The 27,609-nt window shown below is 44.8% G+C and overlaps 1 protein-coding gene across 3 annotated transcripts in view; it reads right to left on the bottom strand.

The window, feature by feature from the left end:
- TMEM120B (transmembrane protein 120B) overlaps nt 1-27,609 on the bottom strand; it is a 47,680-nt gene that overhangs the window by 15,972 nt on the left and 4,099 nt on the right. For all 3 annotated transcript variants that reach the window (XM_082355996.1, XM_082355995.1, XM_082355997.1), the window contains exons 2-5: nt 10,465-10,583; nt 8,536-8,652; nt 4,589-4,648; nt 3,868-3,963 (exon numbers count right to left, since the gene is read on the bottom strand). In XM_082355996.1, the coding sequence (XP_082212122.1) occupies nt 3,868-3,963; nt 4,589-4,648; nt 8,536-8,652; nt 10,465-10,583 (392 nt within the window). The remainder of the gene's footprint in view (nt 1-3,867; nt 3,964-4,588; nt 4,649-8,535; nt 8,653-10,464; nt 10,584-27,609) is intronic.

Below are 27,609 nucleotides of genomic sequence, written 5' to 3'. Positions count from 1 at the left end.
AGTCAGTGATTCTCCCGTGCCGTCACTTCCCCATCTGTAAAGTGGGGAGAGTCACGGCACCTCCTGGGTTAAGCTGCTGTGAGCATCAGCTGAATTTAGAACAGTGCCTGCAGCCTAGGAAGAGCTATGGATGTCCCCTGTCGTAATAATTTTGGAAGCACCACAGAGCGTCCAGAGTCCAAGAAATGAGTCTCACATGCCTCACTCTGCGGAAATCAAAGGCCTACTTGACTTGAACAGGAAACGGGGGAGCAAGGACGGCCTCCCACTGCAGAGGGTCACTTAGATATCTCCAGACAGGAGGCAGCCCCAGGAGCGAGTGGTGGTTACCAGCGTATTTTCCACTGGTCCCTTCCTATATCAGTAAAGAGAGGAGTGAAAATAGTTTTATGGCCCTGGCACGTTAGGGACATGCTTGAGGTGCTGGTCTCAGTCTGCCCCACCAAAGTATATGAGTTTCCTGTTGCTGCTGTAACAAATGAGCACATATTTAGTGGCTTAAAGGAACACGTTTATTCTATTACAGTCCTGGAGGTCAGAGTCTGAAATAGGTCATCAGATCAGAGCTGTGTTCCTTCTGGAGGTTCTAGGAGAGAATCCATTTCCTTACCTTTTCCAGCTTCCAGAGGCCGCCCGCATTCCTTGTCTCATGGCCTCACATCACTCTGACCTCTGTTTCTGTCATCACATCTCCGACTCTGACTCTCCTACCTCCCACTTATTAGGACCCTTGTGATTACACTGGGTCGCCCGGATAATCCAGGATAATCTCCCCATCTCAAGATTCTTAACTGAATCATCTGCAAAGATCTTCTGCCGTGTAAGGTCACGCGTTCGCAGGTTCTGAGGACTGAACACGCACATCTTTGGGGACCATTATTCAGCCTGACGCTCTAGGCGAGCACTAACTACTGGGAACTTGCAACGTTGCAGGAGTTTTAAGTGGACGATCTCTCTGGACCCTTGAACAACCCCACAGGGCTGGCTCTCATGGCAGGTGCATGTACCCCACCCATTCCCGTCTGCATGGCTTCCAACAGCCAGAACGTGCAACTCCTGGTCTGCCTAGGGGCTTTCTCAGGCCACCAGAGCTCACCCTGCTGGTGCCAGAGGCAAATCAGGAGGGCAGGGGGATTAACACTCTCTGGGAGTCAATCCTTCCTAGCCTGACAGCAGTCGGAGGATAAATACCACCTGCTCCCTCGCCCCTCGGGCGGGATAACTGAGACACATCCTTCGCTGTCCCACAGTTCCCCAGCAGCGCTGAACTCCAGGTGCCCACAGGATAACCCTTCCTTGTCTCACTTCCATTCCCCTACCAGTGTTTCCTAGGATCACCTCCCAAATAAACTATTGGCATTCAAATTCTTGTCTTGGGGGGCGTTTCTTCTGGGGGAACCCAAACTAAGGCAGTACTACTTCCCATTTTACAGATGAGGAAACTGAGGTTCAGAGATGAGCTGCCCATCCAGGCCCCCTCCCCTGCCCTATTTTTAACCCACAGAAGGTGTAGTGGGCTAAACAGTGTCCCCCCCCCCCCAAATTCATATCCACCCAGAAACTCAGAATATGACCTTATTTGGAAATAGGATCTTTGTAAATGTAATTAGTTAAGATGAGGTCATACTGGGTTACTTTTTTTTTTTTTTTTTGGCCATGCCACACGGCTTGCAGGATCTTAGTTCCCCGACCAGAGATTGAACCCGGGCCCTCAGCAGTGAAAGCGTGTTGTCTTAACCACTGGACCGCCAGGAAATTCCCGAGGTCATACCGGGTTAGGGTGAGCCCTAAATCCAATGACTGTGTCCTCATTAGAAGACCATGAGAGAGACACAGGGAAGATAGCCATGTGTCGACGGAGGCAGAGGCTGGAGTGAAACAGTCTTAAACCAAGGGTACGCCAAGGACTGCCGGTCACCACCAGAAGCTGGGAGAGGCAAAGGAGGATCCTCCCCTAGAGCCTTCAGGGCGAGCACGGCCCTGCCAACCGTGATTTCAACCTTGATTTCAGCCTTCTGGCCTCCAGAACTGTGAGGAAATATATTTCTATTGTTCTAAGCCATGCAGCTTGTGGTGCCTTGTTACGACAGCCCCAGGAAATGAATACAGAAAGGGATGGGAGACATGGAAATGCCAGGCCCTCAGTGAGCCTTAGATCTCCACAGCACACCACAGGTTTGTCCTTTGAGGGCCCTAGAGGCCCCAGGGCAAGGAAATCTGGTTGCACATCAAGAACTTCTACCCCTTCCAGGGGGCATGTGAGCAGGCATTACTGGCGTGAGCAGCCTTTGCCCTCCAGGGAAATGGGCCAGGCCTGAGGCAGCAGGCAGGCACGGGCCCAGGGCCTGAAAGAGCCTTTGTTTGGACACTCAAGTGGGCAGACCAGCAACTGGACTCCCAGCCAAGCGCCTGTCAGGAAATAAACCCTTGACACGTGGGCCAAATGCCCAAGCCATACTTGGGGAGAAGAGCCAGGGCCAGAGAGAGGAACGAAACCCCCGGGGCAGCGCAGCCTCAGCTCACTGGCCTCGTCCTACACAAACAGAGCAGCCGACCCTCTCAACCACACCACTGGGTGCCAGGCGCTGGGCAGAGCCACGCACAGTGTTAACACACTGAATTGTCATGACAACCCAGGGAGCCAGGGCCTGGTGTCACCCTCGTTTTACAGATGGGGAGACTGAGGCATCCAGAGGAACCTGCCCATGGCAACAGCCAGTAAGTTTCAAAGCCAGGATTCAAACACAGGCAGTCTGTGGTCAATCTATTTCTTTCTTTCTTTTCTTCCTTTCTTTTTATTTCCTTCCTTCCTTCCTTCCTCTTTCTCCCCACCCTTCCCCCCACTGCCTTTCTCTTTGTAATCGAGATATAATTCACATACCATAAAATTCACCCTTTTAAAGTATACAACTCAGTGGTTTTCTGTATATTAACAGAGTTGTGCACCCATCACCACTATCTAATTCCAGAACATTCTCACCACTCCAAAATAAAAACCCCTGTCGCCCTTAGCAGTCACTCCCCGTTTCCCTTACCCCCAGCCTCTGACAACCACTAATCTGTTTTCTGTCTCTATGGTATTTGCCTATTCTGGACATTTCGTATGAATGGGTTCATATAGTAAGTGACCTTTTGCATCTGGCTTCTTTCACTCAGCATCATGTTTTCAAGATTCATCCATGTTATAGCATGTGTCAGTACTTCATTCCTTTCTGTGGCCAAATAGTATTACATTGTATGGGTGGACCACTTGGGCTCTTTCTTAACTACTATGTTAAAAGGTCGCTTCAGCAGCCGTTTAGTAGATATTTGTTGGACAGATGTAGGACAGACAGGACTGCTATTTCCCGTAAGAAATGGTCCTTCCTGGGCTTCCCTGGTGGCGCAGTGGTTAAGAATCCGCCTGCCAATGCAGGGGACACGGGTTTGAGCCCTGGGCCGGGAAGATCCCACGTGCTGCGGAGCAACTAAGCCCGTGCACCACAACTACTGAGCCTGCGCTCTAGAGCCCGTGAGCCACAACTACTGAGCCCACGTGCCACAACTACTGAAGCCTATGCGCCTAGAGCCTGTGCGCCGCAACAAGAGAAGCCGCCGCGATGAGAAGCCCGCGCACCGCAACAGAGTAGCCCCCGCTCGCCGCAACTAAAGAAAGCCCACGCACAGCAACGAAGACCCAACGCAGCCAAAAATAAATAAATAAATTTAATTTTTTTTAAAATGAAAGAAAAAAAAAAGAAATGGTCCTTCTTTACCCTACACCTTATCACACCAAATGCTGTAGATGCAAGAGAGACCTTGGATCCCTCTCTCATGGCCCTCCTCACCCCCGCATGCCCACATACACACACCACCACACCCCATCACCTGTAGTAAAGGACAAATCGACATGCCACAGCACCCAGGAGCAGGATGATGGTCAGGTAGAGCTTGAACTTCTCATACTCATCCTTGTAGGCGAATCTGCAGTGACAGACACCCCCAGGAAAGGTCACATAACTATAGCCCATCTGGGGGAAGGACCCTGACCCCATCAGATTCTTGACCTGCTGATAACACTAAGGAAGAGACTTTGAATTAACGGTGATGATTAATTAGGGAAAGAGGGCCAGTGTGCAAAGCTTCCATGTCCCTGGACTCCTGGTTTAAGGTTCCAAGCCTGTGATGGGCAGGAAGCAGAGACAGGGTCTCTTCCCCCAACCAGCTACTTCAGTGGAAAAGCCATGGCTCCATGTCCCCTGGTAACTGATGGATTTTGGGTGGACAGGACTGGACTGCCTACCTCCCAGGAGGAATGTGTGTGATAAGGCGTGGAACGGAGCAGGGGCCATTTCTCATGGGAAAGTGGCAGTCCTGTCCACCCCATGTATTGACTCTGTGAAAGGAAGGAAGGAAACCTCCCCCAGGTGGTCTACCCACTGAGGAGGAGACCTCAGAGTCTCTTCCAAAAGACCAAAAGCCAGAGTCCCAACTGTGAACGTTTTTTTATTTATGCAAAAATACTAGCTTGGTCCCATTTCTCCTGAGTTGCAAGAGCAAGATGCCTGGATTCTGTAAAGCCAAGTGGAGGGTTTTCTGGGATACTTACTTGGCCTGGTTGCTGAGAAGGGTCACATTCACATTGCCGAGAACCAGATTTAAGTAGAGCCTGGAAGGAAAGACCTGTGAGGGCCACCATGTTAACAGACCCAGGAGTGGTCCCCAACCAAAAATATTCAAACTTAATAAGCATAGCACTGAGCACCGGATATTAGAAAATAGGGTGCTAAGCTCAGCGGTAAAAGCCTCACATGGAGCGAGAATGAAAACGATTAAGTAGAGAACATGACAGCTGGGACATGACCTTCATGATTAACCCATTTCTCCCATTTCAGCTGGCTTAGAGACCGTATTTCCTAGCCTCCCTTGCAGCTAACGTGAGCACGTGACTAAGCTCCAGCCAATGAGGTGAAGGCATGTGTACAGTTTCTAGGTCAATTTAAAAAGGGCTCTTCCTAAGCGTACAAATCTTAAGTATACAACATGATGAACTTTTATATATTTACAAATCCATGTAAACAACACCCAGATCAAAGAATAAAATGCTTCTAGCCCCAGGAGGCTCCCCGTGCCCCCTCCCAGTCAGTAAACTGCACCACACCCCCCCCCGCCCCGCTTCATCCACGTTGTCTGCATCAGTGGTTCATTCTTTCCCATTGTGTATATTATTCTATGGAGTGGAGGTACCACAATGTAATTATTCATTCTACTGTTGATGAACATTTGACCTGTTTTCAGTTTTCGGCTATTATGAATAGAGCTGCTGTGAATGTTCTTTTTTTTTTTTTAACTTGAGATATAATTCATATGCCATAACATTCACCCTTTAAGAGCATACAATTTAAGATGAATAGATAAAAAAGATGTGATTGATATATATATATATAAACAATGGAATACTACTCAGCCATAAAAATGAAATGTCATTGGCAGCAACATGGAAGGACCTAGAGATTATCATACTAAGTGAAGTAAGTCAGACAGAGAAAGACAAATATCATATGGTATCACTTATATGTGGAAACTAAAATATGATACAAATGAACTTATTTACAAAACAGAAACAGACTCACAGACATAGAAAACAAACTTATGGTTACCAAAGGGGAAGGGGTGGGAGAGGAATAAATTAGGAGTTTGGGATTAGCAGATACAAACTACTATATATAAAACAGATAAACAATAAGGTCCTACTGTATAGCACAGGGAACTATATTCAATATCTTGTAATAACCTATAATGGAAAAGAATATGAGAAAGAATATACATATGTGTGTGTATATAAATGAATTACTTTGCTGTACACCAGAAACACAACATTGTAAATCAACTATACTTCAATAAAAAAAAAATTATGATTATATTATGTACATATGTGTGTATGTACATATATATTTTCATCCCCCACTTCCTTCTAGAATGTAAGCTTTGAAAGCGCAGAAACTTTGACTTATTCGGAGCTTTATCCACTGTACATAGAATGGTGCTGGGCACAAAGTAGATGCTCATGCAACTTGATGAAGAAAACAATATTTAAAAAATTGAAAAAAATAAAGTATACAACTTAGTGGTAATCATTTTGTAACATACAGAAATATCAACTCACTATGTGTACCTGGAACTAAAAAAAAAAAAAAAAAAAAAGAATAAATAATAAAGTGAGCTCATAAAAATTTTTTAAATTAAAAATAAATTATACAATTTAATGGTTTCTAATATATTTACAATGTTGTGCAACCATCAGCATCACCTAATCCCAGAACATTTTCATCACCCCCGAAAGAAAGCCCATACCCACTAGCAGCACATTCCCCACTCCCCCCAGCCCCTGGCAACCACTAATCTACATTCCATCTGTATGGATTTGTCTACTCTGGACATTTCGTATAAATGGACTCATGCAATATGTGGCCTTTTGTGTCTAGCTTCCTTGCTGTGAACATTCAGCACTCATTTCCACCATACACACACACACACACACACACACACACACACACACACACCCAGGAGTGGAATTTCTGGGTCGTATGGTATGTATGTGTTCGGCTTCAGTAGGAAATGGCAAACATTTTTGTAAAAAGGGATCTGCTTGCCCTCTGCTGCCTGACTCTTCCCTGTTTCCTGAAAATGAGATGGTGTGAGCCAGCTTTGGCCATGTAGAGGAGGACAACTCCCCAAGCGGCGGTGAAGTAGTAAGTTGGAAAAGGACCCTGAGTCCCTAGGTGACCTTGGGAGCCCACCAGTCTTGGCCTTCAGAGTCCACTCACCTCTGGACTGTTGTGTGTAAGAGACAAAAACCACGCATGTTTGAGCCATTGTGCCATTAGGCTTCTGTTACAATAGCCTGTACTCTAACACACTAATAAAAGTGCAAATAAAGGGTTATGAGATCTCAGGGGAAGAAGGGTTAATTTCACAGAGGGAGAGAGAGGGGTTTGGAAAGGCTTCACTGAGGTGGTAACATGTGAACTGGGCTTTGAAGGATGAGTAGAAGTTTGAGAGGAGAAAAGGGAACAGGAGAGCCTTCTTTCTAGCTATGAGTAAATTCTAGGGGCATTTCCAGTCTGGTGTACCTGGAGCAGAGGTGTGAAAAGACCATCCATTTTTCCCACCTAGCATATAGTCCTCACTTCCTAGAAGGGCAGTACAATTTCCCTTCAGAGAATCACTTTTCCCCTAGGCTCTAGGGTAAGGCACATGACCCAGGTTCAGCCAAAGTGGTGCAACTTCCTGATTGGGTCAATAATGATCATGTGACACAATCTAGGCCAATGAGAATCAGTAACAGGACTTTTCCCAGAACTACTAAAGAACAAAGAGGCGTTCTCTACTGGATTTGCTAAGTGGGTAGGATGCAAACCCAGAGCTGCTGGGGCCAGCTTGTAGAGAAAGCCTACCTAAGAATAAAACTCAGACACTGGAAAAGAGAGTAAAAAGAAAGCTAAATGAGGGACACAGCCTAACAGTATCATTTGAGCAGCAGGATACAGCCATTCCTATAGATACACCTGGACTTCTTAGTTACAAGAGCCAATAAATCCCCTATTTTTAATTAAGCAACTTTGAGTCGGGTTTTCTGTCATTTACATTCCAAGGACTCCTGACTAATGTAACATGCACAGAGGACTAGGGAGATTGGAGCTGGGAAAGTGGATCTGAGCCACACTCTAAAAGGTTATGCTGTTTCATTCTGTAGAAAGCTATCGCCACCCAAAGCCTAGAATTTTTAACCAAATACAGCAAAAAAGAAGACAAGAGGAAGGGCTCTAGTAGAAGGCTCTGACTTAGGGCTAGGCCAAACCAGGAAAAAAGTCAGGGTGCTTCCCAGGACGTACTTTTAGCTGCCCACGTCAAGTCATGATACAATATTGTAAGGATCTCTCTCTGGAACAGGGTGGCGGTGATGTCACTTGAGGAAGGAGATGGGACTTCTCTGAAGGAGGAAGATGGAAAGAACACAAGCTCTAGAGTCAGAATGTCTAGTGTTCACATCCTGGCTCAGCCAAACCCGGTCTGAGCCACCTGGGCAAGATACTCCCTAATGTCTCTTCTCTGAACCTTGCAGAATGGAGATTCCTGGATCTGACTCACCAGGTTGCTGAGGATGAAGTGAGTGACATCAGGAGAGCCCCCGGCACGATGCCAGGCATACAGCAGGCTCTCCATAAATGTTTGTTCTCTTGAGAGAGAACACCTTTCCTCTGGACCCCAGGTGGCATCAGGCATGTGGCAGATCCTGGGAACCAGATCTTTCATCTTGTTCCTTGAAAAAGCCCTTCCAGGAATGTCACTACCACACGGGAGGGGCTGAGGTCCCCTCCTGGGTTCATGGAGAGGCGTGTAAGGAAGCTTCCTTCTCTTTCCTGCCCTTGTTCCCTCCTTTTCACCTCAAACTCAAGCCCCAACAGGGAGGCAGGAGTCACACAGACCAGGTGTTCCAGGCCGGGGCATCTGCCCACAGCGCTGGGGGTTGGGGAGTAGGTCCCCAGCTCCTACCCGTTCTTCTTAGGCAGGTAGGCCTCCATGTCAAAGAAGATGTTCTGCCGCTCCTTGATGCTGGCGCCCAACTGCTGAACGAGCTCTGCCTCCTCCCGACTGGCATGGCGCTTGTACCTGTGGTCAGAGGTGTGGACGTAAGGGAAGCAGGGGTGTTACACAGACTGCAGGAAGAATCTGGAAACTCTGGGTACCGCCCTCCCATCTTTCCATCGCAATGCTTCTCACAACCTCAGTCCTCCATCTGTATTCTCTGCGTTTGATGCTGGCTCCCTGCTAGTCTTATGACCTTGGGAATGTCCTTCAACCTCTCTGCCTTATTTTCCATACCTCAAACACAGGGATACCATCAGTCTTACCTTATAGACAATATAAATGTGAGAATAAAGTGAATAAATGCAATGTTAAGCATTTAGAATACCGGACACAAAGTACAAGTTCAATGGATATCTACTGGCAGTACTACTTTCCAGGCTATTCTACAGGAACAACCTGAAGATTACTAAGAGTACAGACAGGAAGGACACTTTGAAAGTATAAGCAGTCAACCAACCAAGGTCTGACTGTTATTCTTTGGTGACACTTAATCTCAAAACCAGAAAAACAAGTCATAGACACTCTCAGAAGAGCAGGGGTCCTTGGTGTAAGAACATAACTCACGGGTCAACCTTCTAACTCAGTGGTTCTCAACTGGGGAAACCTGGGATGAGAGCACTTCCCAAACCATGAAGACACTGTCTGGGAACATTTTGGTTGTCAAGACAGGGGTAGAGGGTGCTCCTGGCATCTAGTGGGTAGAAGCCAGGGATGCTGTTAAACATCCGACAATGCACAGGACGGCCCCCAGCAGCAAAGAATTATCGATAGTGCCACGACTGAAAAACCCTAGGCAGATGAAAGACTCTTGAGTCCTGCCATCAGTAAGATGTGTTTTTCCAAGGGTGGTGATGTCACTACATGGAACCACCCACACTCTACACCATGACTAATGGGCCTCCATCTCCAAAATGGTCAGTCAAGGATAGGGGTATAATCAGTAACCGTCCCAAAAATTGTCCACCAGGGAAAGGAAGAATTGACCAGGATTCCAGAATTGTCACAAACTCTGGGATGGAGGCCCAGCTAAATGACCGGGGACAAGCCACTCAGAGCCTGTTTTCCTGCCTCCTTAGGGGGTCACAGTATCCCGCAGACGCCTTCACCTGCAGGGGATGAGAGCACTTCTCAAGCCGTGAAGACACGAGATTAGGAAGTGAACAGGTGATCCTGGCCTCAGGAACTGAACTAAGTCATGAGCTCAAACATATCCCCACCAGGGATGCCGGACTTCTCACCCCCTACACCAGAGAGCCTGGTGAGGGGCGAGCTCCCACACCCGTGAGAAGGATACTTGCTATTTACCTGCCCAGTAGGACTTATTAGAACAACTTTCCTCTGGGGAACTACGCCTCATCCTCTTCCCCCTCCCGTATGGTTCAAGTAGGGCTGTCCCATCCCCCAGCTCCATAAAGTGAACATATGACCGAGTCTTGTCCAACCAGAGTCTCAATGATTGGTTTGCAGACGGGTACATGACCAATTCCAGCCAATGAGGATCATGCCCAGAACTTCTGCTGAAAGACAAGTTCTTACTCTGCTGGTACAGCCAAGCCAGTAGGAAGAAAGGCTAGAGGATAAAAGCCTGGCACTGCTGGTGGCCATCTCAGTGACCATCTCAGCCAGAGAGTAAAGCCAATCTAGAGGAAGGCAGAATTGAGAGGAAAAAAACAGATTCCTAAAAACATCCTTTGACCCCTGGATCCAGTGATGCCTGAAGCCACTCCTGGTTTTTTCCATTAAAATTTCCATTCTCTGCTCAAGCCAGGCCAGTTTTGAGTTGGGATTCTGTCCCTTAAAACCAGGGGAGCCTTTGAGTTGCAGCCAGCCTACCTCTGGAGCGTGTGCTTCAGGTCCTTCAGTCGTGTCTTCTGCTTGTTGATGGAGCTGCTGCACGAAGTCTGGAGTGCGGTCAGCTCCTCCAGCTTCTGCCTGTAGATCCTGTGAGTATCCTAAGGGATGGAGCAGCCCAGGTAGGGTGTGCAGGAGGACATAATGGGGTCATTTTTCAGTTTGCTTGTGTCTGGGGATGTCACTACAGAAATCACAGTTTCACAGTTAAGATGATACAATTATGGATACCAAGGGGGAAAGGAGTGGGGTGGGAGGAAATGCGAGACTGGGATAGACACTTATACATTATTGATACTACGTATAAAATAGACAACCGATGGGAACATACTGTAGAGCACAGGGAACTCTACCTAATACACTGTGGTAACCTAAATGGGAGGGAAGTCCAAAAGGGAGGGAATATCTGTATGTATATGGCTGACTCATTTTGTTGTGCAGTGCAGGCTAATGCAACATTGTAAAGCCACCATACTCCAATAAAATTAATTTTTAAAAAAGAGAGAGGAAAAAAAAAGATGATACAACTACACCTATCAAAGATGTGGCTTATAAAATTGGGACTGGATTTGGGGAAGGCAGCACAGCACAGCATTTCTGTAATAAGGAACTACTGTTTTTTCCTGCGCAGGTTCCATCCTTCCTGATGGGAACAGCAACCAAATATGCCTTTGAGAGGTCAGCCACCTCTTGTCAAGTTTTAATCCAGACAGTTTGAGTAGAGCTAACAGTCCCCATGCCAAGAGTGGTCATGTGATCCAGGCCTGGCCAATCAGTATCCTCCAATCCCCTGGCAACTGATTGGTTCAGAGGTGGATACATGACTCAAACTGAGCCAATGAGAGTCAGCCCTGGGACTTTTACCTAGAAGTATTGGTTTAGTGATGCCTTCTTTCTCCTGGGTTTGCTAATCTGGTAGGAGGTACACCTGGGGCTGCTGAGTGGAGACAGCCTGCCTAAGAATGAAGCCAAACGGAAAACAGAATTGAGACATGGTAAGAGACAGCATTCTCATAGCACCATTTCAGCCCTTGGATCTAACCAAGTCTGAATGTAATGCTATCTAATACTCTTAGTTACATGAATTAATAAATTTCTTTCCAGTTAGTCCAGTTTGAGTTGGGTTTCTGATCCTGGCAATGAAGAGAGTTCTTGCTAAGTCAACTAAGAAAACGACACACCTCTTCCCTTAAAGCCAACCCTCCCTAGCCCAGGCACAGTCACTCCAATACACTCAACATCTCATTCCTGGAAATAACCATTCAGGGCCATAAGGCCAGAGGAAATACAAGAGACTTCACCCCAATGCAGGGAGAATGGAACACAGTAATTTCTCGACATTGCTGCCACAGCACACCTCCCCCAAAATAATGCCATATGCAGGGAAACAACTAGTTTCTTCTAGAGTTTGATAATCTAAGACAAATACCAACAATTTGGAGAAAACAATATGAGGGACGGGTACCATAAAATTAAAAACAATAATCCAATGAACATATTTAAAGTGGCTGTTAGCTTGGGTGGTGGAGAATTGTATTAGCAGAGAGAGAGAGAAAAAGAGGATGGTCAGACAGGGAGGCCAAAGCCTAAACTCTCATGTCTGTCAAGCAGGTTCCTAGATATGAAGGTTAAGCCAGAAAATAAGGAAAAAGTGAAGGCCAAGAAGTGAATAGATAACAATGAGCAGCAACATGGAAGAATGCTGTGAGCAAGACTCCCTTGGCCCCCAGATGAGAGGGCTCAGTCCCCTGGATTTATACAGTTTCCTCAGTCCTTCCTGGGCCCCAAGAGAGGAAAATTGTGTCTCTTTTTTAATTTAACTTTTAATTTTTAAATAATCTCAAACTTCCAGGAAATTCCCTGGCAGTCCAGTGGTTAGGACACGGTGCTTCCACTTCAGGGGGCCTGGGTTCAATCCCTGGTCAGAGAACTAAGATTCTACAAGCCGCGCGATGTGGCCAAAAATTTTAAAATAAATAATCTCAAACTCCCAAAAGAACTGTAAGAGTACAAAGAACTCCCCTATACCTTTCGCCCAGATTCACCAACTGTTAGCATTATGACATATTTGCTTTATTCCCGTGTGTGTGTGTGTGTGTGTGTGTGTGTGTGTGTGTGTGTGCGTTTATGTGTGTTGGGTGTATTCTTTTTCTATATCAGGCATCAGTAAACTACAGCCCACCGGCCAAATCTGGCCACCTGATTTTGTATGGGCAGTAAGCTAGAAATAATTTTTGCCTGGTTGGAAAAGATCAAAAGAAGAATACTTCGTGACACGTGAAAAGTATATGAAATTGAAACTTCGGTATCCATAAATAAACTTCACTGGAGCACGGTCATGCCCATTCATTTATATATTGTCTGTGACATCACAACAGCAGAGCAAGAGTAGTGTGACAGAGACCACATGGCCCGCAAAGCCCAGAATCCTCACTACTTGACCTTTTTGCCAAAAGAGTTTGTCTACTCCTGTTCTAAACCATTTGGGAGTTAGTTGTAGACAACAGGCTTCTTTACTCCTAAATACTTTAGTGCATATTTCCTAAGGACATGACATTCTCTTATACATTCAATTATCAAATACAGAAAATATAACTTTGATACAATAACAATACTATCACCTCAAATACCATCCAAATTCAAATTTGGATGCTAACTATCTCTTGATGGCAATTTCCCCCCAGACCTGGACCCAATTCAGTTTGATGCCCTATATTACTGTTCATATCACTTTGGTCTCCTTTAGTCTAGACCAGCTTCTCAACTTCTGTCTTTCGTGACATTGGCATTTTTAAAGAGTTCGGTCCAGTTGTTTTGGAGAATGTCCCTCCACCTTGGTTTGTCTGATATTTCCTCATGATTGAATTTTGGTTATGCACCTGGGACAGAAATGCCAGTAAAGTGACGCTGGGCCCTCCGTGTCTCCCATCAGAAGGGATGTGGTGTCTGTGATGTTAACTTTGACTGCTTGGGAGAGGTGGTGTCCACCTGTCTTCTCCACTGTACAGTGACCAGCTTTCTACCTGTAATTAATAAGTAATCTGTACAGAGAGAGGCTTCAGTGCCAAAACAGTCCTCAATGTTCAAGCAATATCTGCTGGTAATAAAGGAAACCCTCCAGAACTGGACGAGGAGGACGGGGGTTAGAGAGACCCCCAACTAAGCAGCCTTTGAGAATGTGGGGTCTTCGGACTGAGAGTCCCCAGCAATGCCAGCTGGGCCATGCCACCTCCTGGCACTCTTTGGTGTTGGGTCCCACCACGGCACGAGAAGACCAAGACTGGAAACATCAGCGGCCAGATGCTGACCAGGCCTTCAGTTTGAATTAATATTTAATTCCACAAGTAAACATGAAGACATTATCCTTGTTAAAAATTAAAACACTGCAGCTACGGCTAGAGTCGGCTTTGAATATACCCCTATCCTGTCTTCTCCCACTTCTCCAGAAGTAACCACTGTTACCAGTTTCTTCTAGATCTTTTTCTATGTATTCTTCCAGACTGTATGTAACTATGTATTTCTATATTCCACACTGACCTATTTCTATATACACACACCTAACTATGTATACATATATATGAAAAATACACACTGTTGCAAAAACTATTGTCCCTAATACTTATTCTCCTTTGCTTCCTTTTAATAACAGGACCCCACTGAGTGGTAGCCAGGAACATGGCTGTCCAGCTACAGACATTTCCCAGCCTCCCTTGCAGCTAGCAATATGACCAAGAGTTAGCCACTGGGTGGCAAGCAGAAGTGATGTAAGTTCTGAACCACATTTTTTTTTAACCACCACACCTGCCATTTCTAGCTATTCAGTTTTCACATGTCAAGCCAACATTTTCTGCCAAGAATAACTGAACCACATTTTTATAAGGAATGGCTTGCCCTCCACTCTCTTTCCCTGGCTGGCATATGGCAACAATGGATCCAGTTACCTTGAAACCAGAGATGGAAGCCGCATAATACAAATGACAAAGCCCACTGTGCCCTCCTCAGCCAAACGAACCTGGATCCCGGGTGACCTCATGTGACAGGGCTTCCCACCTGTGATTGTTTTACAACAAGACCACCAAGCCTTTAGCACTCCTCACATAGAGAAGTGGGTTCTCTGTTCCCTCTCCTTAAATACAAGTAGGCTTGTGGCTGATTTGACCAATAAAATATGTCGAAATTACCCAAAAAGCAAACAATCTGATTAAACAATGGGCAGAAGATCTGAATAGACATTTTTCCAAAGAAGCCATACAGATAGCCAACAGGCACATGAAAAGATGCTCAACACTGCTAATCATCAAATAAATGCAAATCAAAACCACGGGGAGATATCATCTCACACCTGTCAGAATGGTTGTCATCAAAAAGACCACAATTAACAAATGTTGGCGAGGATGTGAAGAAAAGAGAACCCCTGTACACTGTTGGTGGGAATGTAAATTGGTACAGCCACTGTGGAAACAGTATGGAGGTTCCTCAAAAAACTAAAAACAGAACTACCATATGATCCAGCAATTCCACTCCTGGGTATATATCTGAAGAAAATGAAAACACTAATTAAAAAAGATATACGCACGCAGCATTATTTACAATAGCCAAGATATGGAGGCAACCTAAGTGTCCATCAACAGATAAATGGATAAAGATGTGGTATATATATACAGTGGAATACTACTCTGCCATAACAAAGAATGAAATTTTGCCATTTGCAACAACATGGATGGACTTGGAGGGTATTATGCTTAGTGAAATAAGTGAGACAGAGAAAGACAAACACGGTATGATATCACTTATATGTGGAATCTTAAAAAAATAAAACAAACTAGTGAATATAACAAAAACAGACTCACAGATACAGAGAACACACTAGTGGTTACCAGTGGGAAGAGAGAATGGGGAGACGGGCATGATAGGAGTAGGGGATTAAGAGGTACAAACTGCTATGCATAAAATAAATAAGTTACAAGGATATATTCTAGTAGAAAATGGACTTGAGGACACGGGGAGGGGGAAGGGTAAGCTGGGACGAAGTGAGAGAGTGGCATGGACTTATATGTACTACCAAATGTAAAATAGATAGCTAGTGGGAAGCAGCCGCATAGCACAGAGAGATCAGCTTGGTGCTTTGTGACCACCTGGACGGTGGGATAGGGACGGTGGGAGGGAGATGCAAGAGGGAGGAGATATGGGGATATATGTATATGTATAGCTGATTCACTTTGTTATAAAGCAGAAACTGACACACCACTGTAAAGCAATTATACTCCAATAAAGATGTTAAAAAAAAAAAAGGATATACTGTACAACACAGGGAATACAGCCAACATTTTATCATAAGTGAAATATAACCTTTAAAAATTGTGAACCACTAGGCACTTCCCTGGTGGCTCAGTGGTTAAGAATCCGCCTACCACAAAAACAGAAATATACATCAATGGAACAGGAGAGAAAGCCCAGAGATAAACCCACACACATATGGTCACCTTATCTTTGATAAAGGAGGCAAGAATATACAATGGAGAAAAGACAGCCTCTTCAATAAGTGGTGCTGGGAAAACTGGAGAGCTACATGTAAAAGAATGAAATTAGAACACTCCCTAACACCACACACAAAAATAAACTCAAACTGGATTAAAGACCTAAATGTAAGGCCAGACACTATAAAACTCTTAGAGGAAAACACAGGCAGAACGTTCTATGACATAAATCACAGCAAGATCCTTTTTGACCCACCTCCTAGAGAAATGGAAATAAAAACAAAAATAAACAAATGGGACCTAATGAAACTTAAAAGCTTTTGCACAGCAAAGGAAACCATAAACAAGACAAAAAGACAACCCTCAGAACGGGAGAAAATATTTGCAAACAAAGCAACTGACAAAGGATTAATCTCCAAAATATACAAGCAGCTCATGCAGCTCAATATCAAAAAAACGAACAACCCAATCCAAAACTGGACAGAAGACCTAAATAGACATTTCTCCAAAGAAGATATACAGATGGCCAACAAACACATGAAAGGATGCTCAACATCACTAATCATTAGAGAAATGCAAATCAAAACTACAATGAGGTATCACCAGTCAGAATGGCCATCACACCGGTCAGAATGGCCATCATCAAAAAATCTACAAACAACAAATGCTAGAGAGGGTGTGGAGAAAAGGGAACCCTCTTGCACTGCTGGTGGGAATGTAAATTGATACAGCCACTATGGAGAACAGTATGGAAGTACCTTAAAAAACTAAAAACAGAACTACCATACGACCCAGCAATCCCACTACCGGCCATATACCCTGAGAAAACCATAATTCAAAAAGAGTCATGTACCACAATGTTCATTGCAGCTCTATTTACAATAGCCAGGGCATGGAAGCAATCTAAGTGTCCATCAACAGATGAATGGATAAAGAAGACGTGGCACATATATACAATGGAATATTACTCAGCCATAAAAAGAAATGAAACTGAGTTATTTGTAGTGAGGCAGATGGACCTAGAGTCTGTCATACAGAGTGAAGTAAGTCAGAAAGAGAAAAACAAATACCATATGCTAACACATATATATGGAATCTAAAAAACAAAAAAAAAGATTCTGAAGAACCTAGGGACCAGACAGGAATAAAGACGCAGACGTAGAGAATGGACTTGAGGACGCGGGGAGGGGGAAGGGTAAGCTGGGAAGAAGTGAGAGAGTGGCATGGACATATATACACTACCAAATGTAAAACAGATAGCTAGTGGGAAGCAGCTGCCTAGCACAGGGAGATCAGCTCGGTGCTTCGTGACCACCTAGAGGGGTGGGATAGGGAGGGTGGGAGGGAGACGCAAGAGGGAAGAGATATGGGGATATATGTATGCATATCACTGATTCACTTTGTTATACAGCAGCAACTAACACAACAATGTAAAGCAATTATACTCCAATAAAGATGTTAAAAAAAGAAAAAAAAGGAATCCACCTGCCAATGCAGGGGACACAGGTTCGAGCCCTGGTCTGGGAAGATCCCACATGCCGCAGAACAACTAAGCCTGTGCACCACAACTACTGAGCCTGCGCGCTAGAGCCCGTGAGCCACAACTACTGAAGCCCATGCGCCTGGAGCCCGTGCTCCACCACAAGAGAAGTCACCACAATGAGAAGCCCACGCACCACAACAAAGAGTAGCCACCGCTCACCGCAACTAGAGAGAGCCTGTGCACAGCAATGAAGACCCAACGCAACCAAATAAATAAATAAATAAATTTATTTTAAAGAAAGTTATGAACCACTATATTGTACACCTGAAACATATAGTACTGTTAAGTCAACTATACCTCAATTTTTTTAAAATGGCAGAAGTGACACTATACAATTTCTGAGAAAAAGTCACGGAAGGCCACGTAGCTTCCGCCTTATTTGCTGGAACACAAGCTCTTGGAACAAAATGTTCAACTACCCTGGGGCCACCATGCTGCATGGAAACCCTAACCACATAGAGAAATCACATGGAGGCAGTCTGATCAATAGCCCCAACTAAGACAAACCCTGTTATTCCAGCTCAGGTCCCAGACATGAGGGTCAAGAAACCTCCAGATGATTCCAGCCCCAGCCATGTGAGCTACTCCCAGCCATTCACGTCTTCCCAGCTAAGGCCGCTGACCTCGAGGAGCACGGTCAAGCCATCCCCACCGTGCCCTGCCTAAACTCCTGACCCCCAGAATCTGTGAGCAAAATGCAATTACTGTTGCTTTATGCAGCAACAGATAACTGGAACACCACTCACCCTGGACCACACCCCGCTCTGAACTGTTATGTGAGAAAGAAAGAAGCTACCTCATTTAAACCCTTTTATTAGGATATCTCTTTGCTACAGCAGCATAGCTTACACCCTAAAGCACATACTTCTGATTTTTTAAAATATATTAACAGTATCAGAATATAGATATGATTTCACAACTTTCTTTTCTCACTCAACAATATGTCTTATAGAGCTACCCACATAAGAATATACAGATGTATTTCATTTTTTTTAGACCTGTGCAGTACTTCATGCTGTGGACATACAACAGTTTATTTAGCCATTTTCCTATCACTGGGTATTTAGGTTGTTTCCAGTCTCTGACTATAACAATGCAACACTGAATAATATCCTTGCACTGTCTCCCTGGGGAAATGTGCAAGTGCCTCTGGGGAAGAGAAGTGGAATTGCTGGGTCATAGGGTACAGGCTTGATTTTAGTTTTAACAGATCTTGGCAAATTGCCTGCAGAGTGACTGTGACAATTTACAGTCCCACCCACAGCATATGACAGCTGTCCTCCACACCTCACCAAGCAACACTCACTGCTATCCCCACTGACTTTTTTTTTTTTTTTTGGCCACCCTGCACGGCCTGCGGGATCCTAGTTCCCTGATCAGGGACTGAACCTGTGCCCTCTGCAGTGAGAGCACGGAGTCCCAACCACTGCACCGCCAGGGAATTCCCCCCACTGACTTTCTTAAGGGCACTTTTCTGATGTTTCACTGGTGATATTTTCTGCCCAATCCTAAGGCATCAGACTGAGTAGGGACAGGAAGTCCATGGCCCTTCCCATAACTTTGTCCCTTGGCACATACAATCACTCCTGATCCCTAATAGTTCTCCGTCTCTCTGTCTGCCATTGGCTAGAACCACTTCCCATGGGAGACTCGATACTGGAGACCACACCTCCAGCCCACCCTCTCCTGGGCTCCAGCCTCAGGATGTGCCAGCCTTGAGGACAACGTGGGGTCTGGGGGGCTGGAAACAAGGCCCTTAGTGTGACACGCTCTCCATTCCCAGGGCACTCCTCGCCCACGCCCAGTCTCTGCAGATTCTACCTCGTGCCAGTCCCACAGGCAGCAGGAAAGACTGTCAACTCATTTCTTGGATTCTAACTTTTTTCCAGACTGCTTGTCTCTCAGTCTTTTTCCAACTGTGGTAAAAATATATAACATAAAATGTACCATGCTAATCATTAAATTTTTAAAAAATTTTCTACTTGTAATAAAATATACATAAAATTTACCATCTTAACCATTTTATGTGTACAACTCAGTGGCATCGAATATGTTCACATCACTGAGTGACCATTACCACCATCCATCTCCAGAACTTTTTCATCATTCCAACTGAAACTCCAAACCTGTCACACAGTAATTCAATTTCCTGTTCCCCCCCAGCCCCTGGCAACCACCACTCTACTTTCTAGTTCTATGAATTTGATTCCTCTAGGTGTAAGTTGAATCATACAGTATTTATACTTTTTGTGCCTGACTTATTTAGACATATCATAATGGCTTCAAGGTCCATCCAAATTGTAGCATGTAGCAGAATTTCCTTCCTTTTTAAGGCTGACAATATCCTACAGTATGTATATACCACATTTTATCCACTCATCTGTTGATGAACACCTGGGTTGCTTCCATCTTTTGGATATTGTGAATAATGTTACTATGAACACGGGTGGATAAATATTTGTTCGATTCCCTCCTTTTAATTCTTTTGGGTATATAACCAGAAGTAGAATTTCTGGATCATAAGGTAATCCATGTTTAACTTTTTTAAAGAACTGCCATACCATATGTTTTCCAGAGAGGCTGTACCATTTTACAACAGCCGTCTCTTTTTTTTTTTTTTTGGCTGCGTTGGGTCTTCGTTGCTGCGCATGGGCTTCCTCTAGTTGTGGCGAGCGGAGGCTACTCTTCGTTGCGGTGCGTGGGCTTCTCATCGTGGAGCACGGGCTCTAGGCGCGCAGGCTTCAGTACTTGTGGCACTTGGGCTCCGTAGTTGTGGCTTGCAGGCTCTAGAGTACAGGCTCACTAGTCGTGGCACGTGGACTTAGTTGCTCCGCGGCATGTGGGATCTTCCTGGACCAGGGCTGGAACCCGTGTCCCCTGCATTGGCAGGCGGATTCTTAACCACTGCGCCACCAGGGAAGTCCAGCAACAGCTGTCTCTTGATGCACTATCTGTGAGGTGGTTCTGGAAGGTGGGGGAGGGTACAATTCCTTTTTTCCCTCGGAGTCCCTGGCTGCCCTCTACACTTGAGGATGTCCCCACAGACCCTCAGTTGGACTTGTGCTTTGAGATGTTTTTTCCAGGAGCAGGATGAGCCACACTGAGGCAATCCAATCCTGCCTTTCATCCAGTCAGCCCTGTGGCCTTGAATGCAACTAGTCGCCAGATGGAAGCTTTCTGTTGTTTTTGCCAGCTCAGCAGCTATTCCCTTTCTGGCTAATGTCCCTAAGGTTTCTTTGGAGATCCTTCCCTCCCCAACACTCAGTCCATGAGATCTGGCTAGGAGCAGGTTTACCCCAGGTTCCAGGGCAAATGACCCAGGCCTGGCCAATCAGAATATAAGCCTCCTGACCAGGCTGGTTGACTCAGGGACGAGCATTCAAAACCAGTGAACCTCAGTTGTGGGGCTTTTATCAGAACTGTTGAAAAAAAAAGAAACTCTTTTTCCCCTAGTTCTCAAGGTAGCAGGATATAAGCCCAGAGCTAATGGGGCTGCCTTGCCTGGGTATGAACCCAACTGAGAGGAAAACAGGATGGAGAGGCAAACAAAGGCTGAGCCCTGATCGTTTCATTTAAGCCCCTGGATCGGCTTATACCTGAAGGCGGTACACCTTTGACTTCCCTATTAATGTAAGCAAACAAATGCCATTTTATTCTGTTTGACTTTGCCAGTCTGGGTTGAGTGTCTTCATTTAAGAGGCAAGTGTCAGAATCTAGATTAACATGCCAAAGAACAGAGCTTTCCATCTGGGCAAAGTTAACCATACCAGGTAAGAAGAGAAGCCATAAATCTTGGACTCATCATTACCAAGCTCTTGCCCTGGGCACTGTCATTTTAAAGATGCCAAAAACAAGGACTTGGAGCCTGGTTGAACAAAATCCTTCATCAAGCCAAAAACTAAATAGGCACGTAAAAATGTAGATCTCTGAACAACCATATTGGGTGTTTTTCTACCAAACCAAGAACTTAAATCATCATTTTTTAACAACTTTATTGAAGTATACGTTACATGTCATAAAATTCTCATTTTAAGTGTACAATTCAGTGATTTTTATACATTTACCAAGTTATGCAACTATCACCACATCCAGTTTTTTATTTATTTATTTATTTATTTATTTATTTATTTATTTATTTTTGGCTGTGTTGGGTCTTCGTTTCTGTGCGAGGGCTTTCTCCATTTGCGGCAAGCTGGGGCCACTCTTCATCGCGGTGCACGGGCCTCTCACTGTCGTGGCCTCTCGTTGCGGAGCACGACTCCAGACGCGCAGGCTCAGTAGTCGTGGCTCACGGGCCCAGTTGCTCCGCGGCATGTGGGATCTTCCCAGACCAGGGCTGGAACCCGTGTCCCCTGCATCGGCAGGCAGACTCTCAACCACTGCGCCACCAGGGAAGCCCCACATCCAGTTTTAAAACATTCCATTATCCAGTAGGATCCCTAGTGTCTATGAGCGCTCACTCCCCACTCTTCCCTCCTCCCAGCTCCTGGCAACCACTTCTGTCCCTATAGATTTGTCTTTTCTAGATACTTCATATAAATGGAATCATACAATATGTGGCTTTGCGTCTAGCTTCTTTCACGCCGCATACTGTTTTTGAGGTGTATTTATGTTGTAGTATGTATCAATTTTTATTACTACTCAGCATTTATATCACATTTTGTTTATTCATCCACCAGTTGTTAGACATTTGGGTTATTTCCACTTTTTGGGTACTATGAATAATGCTGCCATGAACATTCATGTACAAGTCTTTGTGTAGATACATATTTTCCTTTCTCTTGGATAGATACCTAGGAATGGAATTGTTGGGTCATATGGTTAAGTATATGTTTAACTTTCAAAGAAAATGCCAGAATGCCAAACCACTATTTTTATTTCTAAACTAGGTAGCAGTGTATCGGAGCAAGGGAGACACTCACCGAGAACTGGGAGTCGGGTCTCTGCACACAGTGCCAGGAGTACCAGCTTATTAAACGTGATTGACTCCCACTTCAAGTTGCTACCTCCAAAAATAACCCAGAGTGCTGGGGGCACCAAAGCAGACAAGCAGCTATGGAAGAAAGGACTCTATTCTGCTGCCCGAAGCAAGTCCCAACCCCCCAACTATCCAGTTCAAGACCAAGCAAAGGAAAGAGACACACTTAAGGAACCTCCATACTGTTCTCCATAGTGGCTGTATCAATTTACATTCCAACAGTGCAGGAGGGTTCCCTTTCCAGCACACCCTCTCCAGCATTTATTGTTTCTAGATTTTTTGATAATGGCCATTCTGACTGGCGTGAGGTGATACCTCATTGTAGTTTTGATTTGCATTTCTCCTTAAAAAACTAAAAATAGAACTATCATATGACCCAGCAATCCCATTATTGGGCATATACCCTGAGAAAACCATAATTCAAAAAGAGTCATGTGCCACAATGTTCATTGCAGTTCTATTTACAATAGCCAGGACATGGAAGCAACCTAAGTGTCCATCAACAGATGAATGGATAAAGAAGATGTGGCACATATATACAATGGAATATTACTAGCCATAAAAAGAAATGAAATTGAGTTATTTGTAGTGAGGTGGATGGATATAAAGTCTATTATACGGAATGAAGTAAGTCAGAAGAAAGAGAAAAACAAATACCATATGCTAACACACATATATGGAATCTAAAAAAAAAAAAGGTTCTGAAGAACCTAGAGGCAGGACAGGAATAAAGACGCAGATGTAGAGAATGGACTTGAGGACACAGGGAGGGGGATGGGTAAGCTGGGATGAAGTGAGAGAGTAGCACTGACATATATACACTACCAAATGCAAAACAGATAGCTAGTGGGAAGCAGCAGCATATCACAGGGAGATCAGCTCAGTGCTTTGCGATGACCTAGAGGGGTGGAATAGGGAGGATGGGAGGGAGGTTCAAGAAGGAGGGGATATGGGGACATATGTATGCATATGGCTGATTCACTTTGTTATACAACAGAAACTAACACAGTACTGTGAAGCAATTATACTCCAATAAAGATCTATTTAAAACAAAGAGACACACGATAAAATATCTAAAGATGGAGCTTTGGAGGCAGGGGGAAAGAGTATAGTTATAAGGTAAATACTGTCAGTAAAGAATCAAATGCTGGACTTCCCTGATGGCGCAGTGGTTAAGAATCTGCCTGCCAATGCAGGGGACATGGATTCGAGCCCTGGCCTGGGAAGATGCCACATGCTGCAGAGCAACTAAGCCCGTGCGCCACAACTACTAAGCCTGCGCTCTAGAGCCCTCAAGCCACAACTACTGAGCCCACGTGCCAGAACTACTGAAGTCCACGCGCCTAGAGACCCTGCTCTGCAACAAAGGGAAGCCACCGCAATGAGAAGCCCACGCACCGCAATAAAGAGTAGCCCCCGCTCACCGCAACTAGAGAAAGCCCGCGCACAGCAACAAAGACCCAACGCAGCTAAAAATAAGTAAATAAATTAATTAATTAAAAAAAAAAATCTCTGAGAAAATGCAAGCATCATACACTACTCGATTCTTCAGTAAATGATATTTGCATGGTCATAACCACATAAATGACTGAGACTATTTTTATTTATTTATTTATTTATTTATTTTTGGCTGCGTTGGGTCTTTGTTGCTGTGTGCGGGCTTTCTCTAGTTGCAGCGAGTGGGGGCTACTCTTCATTGCAGTGCGCAGCCGGTGGCTTCTCTTGCTGCAGAGCATGGGCTCTAGGCGCGTGGACTTCAGTAGTTGTGGCACGTGGGCTCAGTAGTTGTGGCTCGTGGGCTCTAGAACGCAGGCTCAGTAGTAGTGGCGCACGGGCTTAGTTGCTCTGCGGCATGTGGGATCTTCCCAGACCAGGGCTCGAACCCGTGTCCCTTGCATTGGTAGGCAGATTCTTAACCACTGCGCCACCAGGGAAGCCCGAGACTATTTTATTTAATAAGCTTTTTGGTACTGTTAGGTTACTTTTTGGTCTCCTGCTCATTTTATTATGAAATATTTCAGGCATATTGAAAAAGACAGAAAATCATATAACAGAAAACAAATATAACATTAATACCCATATTCTCACCCTCAGTTTAAGAAATAATAGGGCACAAAGAGTTGAAAGGCCCTATGTACTCTTTCTACGTGGTATTCCCATCTGCTGCCCCCAAAGAGGGGAACCTCTGTGCTGGTTATGTCCACCCCCACGCCCACCCCAGATCAATTCTGTCTTTCTCTGTGCCCTGGGAGGTTGACCTCTATGGACTGCATCTCCCAGGCTCCCTTGCCCTGCCTCCTACCTAGCCAATGGGATGCCAGGACAGAAGGCTGGAGAGCGGGAGGAGAGAGAGGCTGGGGTATTGGTTCCTCCTGCCTCCTCCCTGCTTTGCTACAGCTTTCGACCTCTGCAGCTCCTGTTCTGCAGCTCCCCTTTCCCTGCAACAAGCTCTGGTGACTGCCCCTTCCCTCTGCCCCTTTAGGATGAGGACTGGTTCCAGCTCCAGGGACCTCGTCTTTAAACTGCCACACCTCTGTAAATAGTTCCTTCCTTAGACTCTTTTCAGTGACACCCATTCAGAAGAGTCATTTGCTTCCTGCCAGGGCCCTGCCCAAATCTCCACTCTACTGAATCTGGCCCATATCACTCCCTTGCAAGTCTTTATATTTGTACTACATAGACATGTGTCAGTAAGCAAAACATAGTGCTGTTTTGAATGCTTTTAACTTTATTATACATGTCATACTATACATACCCCTTGGCAACTTTTCACTCAATGTTGCTGGTTTTTTGTTTTTTTGAGGTTTTGGTGTTTTTTTTTTTAACATCTTTATTGGAGTATAATTGCTTTACGAGGGTGTGTTAGTTTCTGCTTTATAACAAAGTGAATCAGCTATACATATACATATATCCCCATATCTCCTCCCAATGTTGCTTTTCTTTTTAAAACATTTATCCATGTTGACACATATAGCTCTAGTTTATTCATTCTGATCTTCATACCACACTCTATGGATGTTCAGTGGAATTATCCATTCTGACGGACAGTTAGGTGTCCAGTTTTCAGCTGTTACAGAATTCTTATACATATCTCCTATTTGAGTTTTTAACTATGCGGATATGTATTACTTATAAAAATGTAGAATAGATCAGAGAGAGACAGACAGACACTAACATTGGCTCTGTAAGCTGAGATACCCATAGCTCCTTTCCTACATGTCTGATTACCATCCTTTTATACCAGGTATGGGAGACACAAACAATTGAGTTTCTGCTGTAAGATTTGGAGATCTGCCGCCTCTCCTGTCCTCTGAGGCCCCAAACTCTGCCCCAGTGGGAAGATGAGGTTAATGAGTCCAGGTCCCAGCACAGCTGTGAAACATCTAGAGATGCCCTTTTAACACAACTTGGCTGAGTCACAACTCCTGAGTCAACGTTTATTGCAAGAACTGCCGGCAATCAAGAATTCCCTGGAGGTCCAGTGGTTAGGAGTCCGCACTTAGGAGTCCACACTTAGGAGTCCGAACCCTGCAGGGGGCAAGGGTTCTATCCCTGGTCGGGGAACTAAGGTCCTGCAAGCCACGCGGTGCAGCCAAAAATTAAAAAGAAAGAAAGAAAGAAAGAAAGAAAGAATTGCCAGCAAAGGAATCATATGCCATTTTCAGACAGGGCCCTGGTCTAGGAGCATTGCAAGTTGGTGGGCAACCCAGCAGACTGCAACAGAGCCATGGCCACCACTAAAATGTGGTCACTTACAGGTGTGGCTGGTGCTAAGTTTTCAAGAGACTGCACTTATATAGTTCTCCTTCCAAGGAATCAACATCAAATAAAGATTTCTGAATGCTGAATATACTGAACTAAGACTCAGTATGCCATGGAAACACTACCAAAGATGGCAAGTTGACTTCACCTAAACTGTATCAATTCTATACTGGGAAAGATTCTGAGTCATGTGCCAGGATCGACTAGTAATGTCTGTTGTAGGAGCAGTAAGTGAGGGCATCAGCATGCATGTCAGGCATTTGGAAGACAGGATAACATAATGGTTAAGTGATTAGGCTTGAGAGTCAGACTGCCTTCATGTCCAGAGTCTGCCACTTCTTAGTTTCCTCAGTTGTGGAAGAGCTAGGGGATGAGATATATGTAACAGGCATGTACTGGTTTTTTAAAATCAGCTTTACAGGTAGAATTTACATATGAATTCACCAATTTTCAGGGGTACATAATGAATTTTGGCAAATACATATAGTTGTGTAACCACCACCACAATCATGACATAAAACAAAGGTTCCCAAACTTTGTTGGTTCACCACACCCTTAGTGTCTCAGTAAACTTTTCACAGAGTCCTTAAGCCAAATAATTGAAAAGTATTTATGTCCTACCAACTTAGTAGCCTCTTGGGAAAAAAAGAATACACAGAAATTGAAAAAAGTATTTTTATTTCATTCAGAAGTAACCAAAATTATTTACGGATGTGTGTGCCTGTCGGGCTCTGCACAAATTCTCAAACCTTGGGAATAGATTGGACACTGTCATCCTCATTTCTTGTTCTAAATTGATTTTCACATAGTATTTGATTTTAATCAGCCCCAAAAACCCAACTTCACAAAGATACGACATCATTAAAAAGATGTGTGAAACATTCTTTTTAATGACAGATATTGTGTTTCCCTTGAAAATTTAAATTATCCCACAGTGCTCCTGTGAGCTTGCTGCAGCTCCTTGGAGGTGCCTTAACACAGTTTGTGAGGCACAGATTTAGACTGTTTCTATTACCCCTAAAAAGATACCTGTCCAGCATCCTTCTCTGTTTGTTTTTTTTTTACTACCAGTATTTTGATTTTCCTTCATGGGACCACCCCTCCACCACTCTTATTTCATGTGGTTTGAACAGCACTTATCCCAGTCCTGGGCTCCAGGGGAGACATGTTAACCAAGACCCAGCCAATTAGTGCCACAGGGTCTGGTTAAGTAAGGGATAATCACATGACCCAAGTCGGGCCAACGAGAGTTAGCCCTGGGACTCCTGCTAGAATTACAGGAGAGAAGATGCTCTGTTCTGAGGTTTGCTGAACTGGTAGGTATCAGCCTGAGGCTGCCAATGCTCATCTTTGCCACAACATGGGAG

The sequence above is a fragment of the Balaenoptera borealis genome, assembly GCF_965194805.1.
Source record: "Balaenoptera borealis genome assembly, chromosome: 14".
NCBI classification, from domain to species: Eukaryota; Metazoa; Chordata; class Mammalia; order Artiodactyla; family Balaenopteridae; genus Balaenoptera; species Balaenoptera borealis.
Note: the sequence above shows the minus strand (reverse complement) of the source record. Positions and strands in the feature narration are given on the sequence as shown.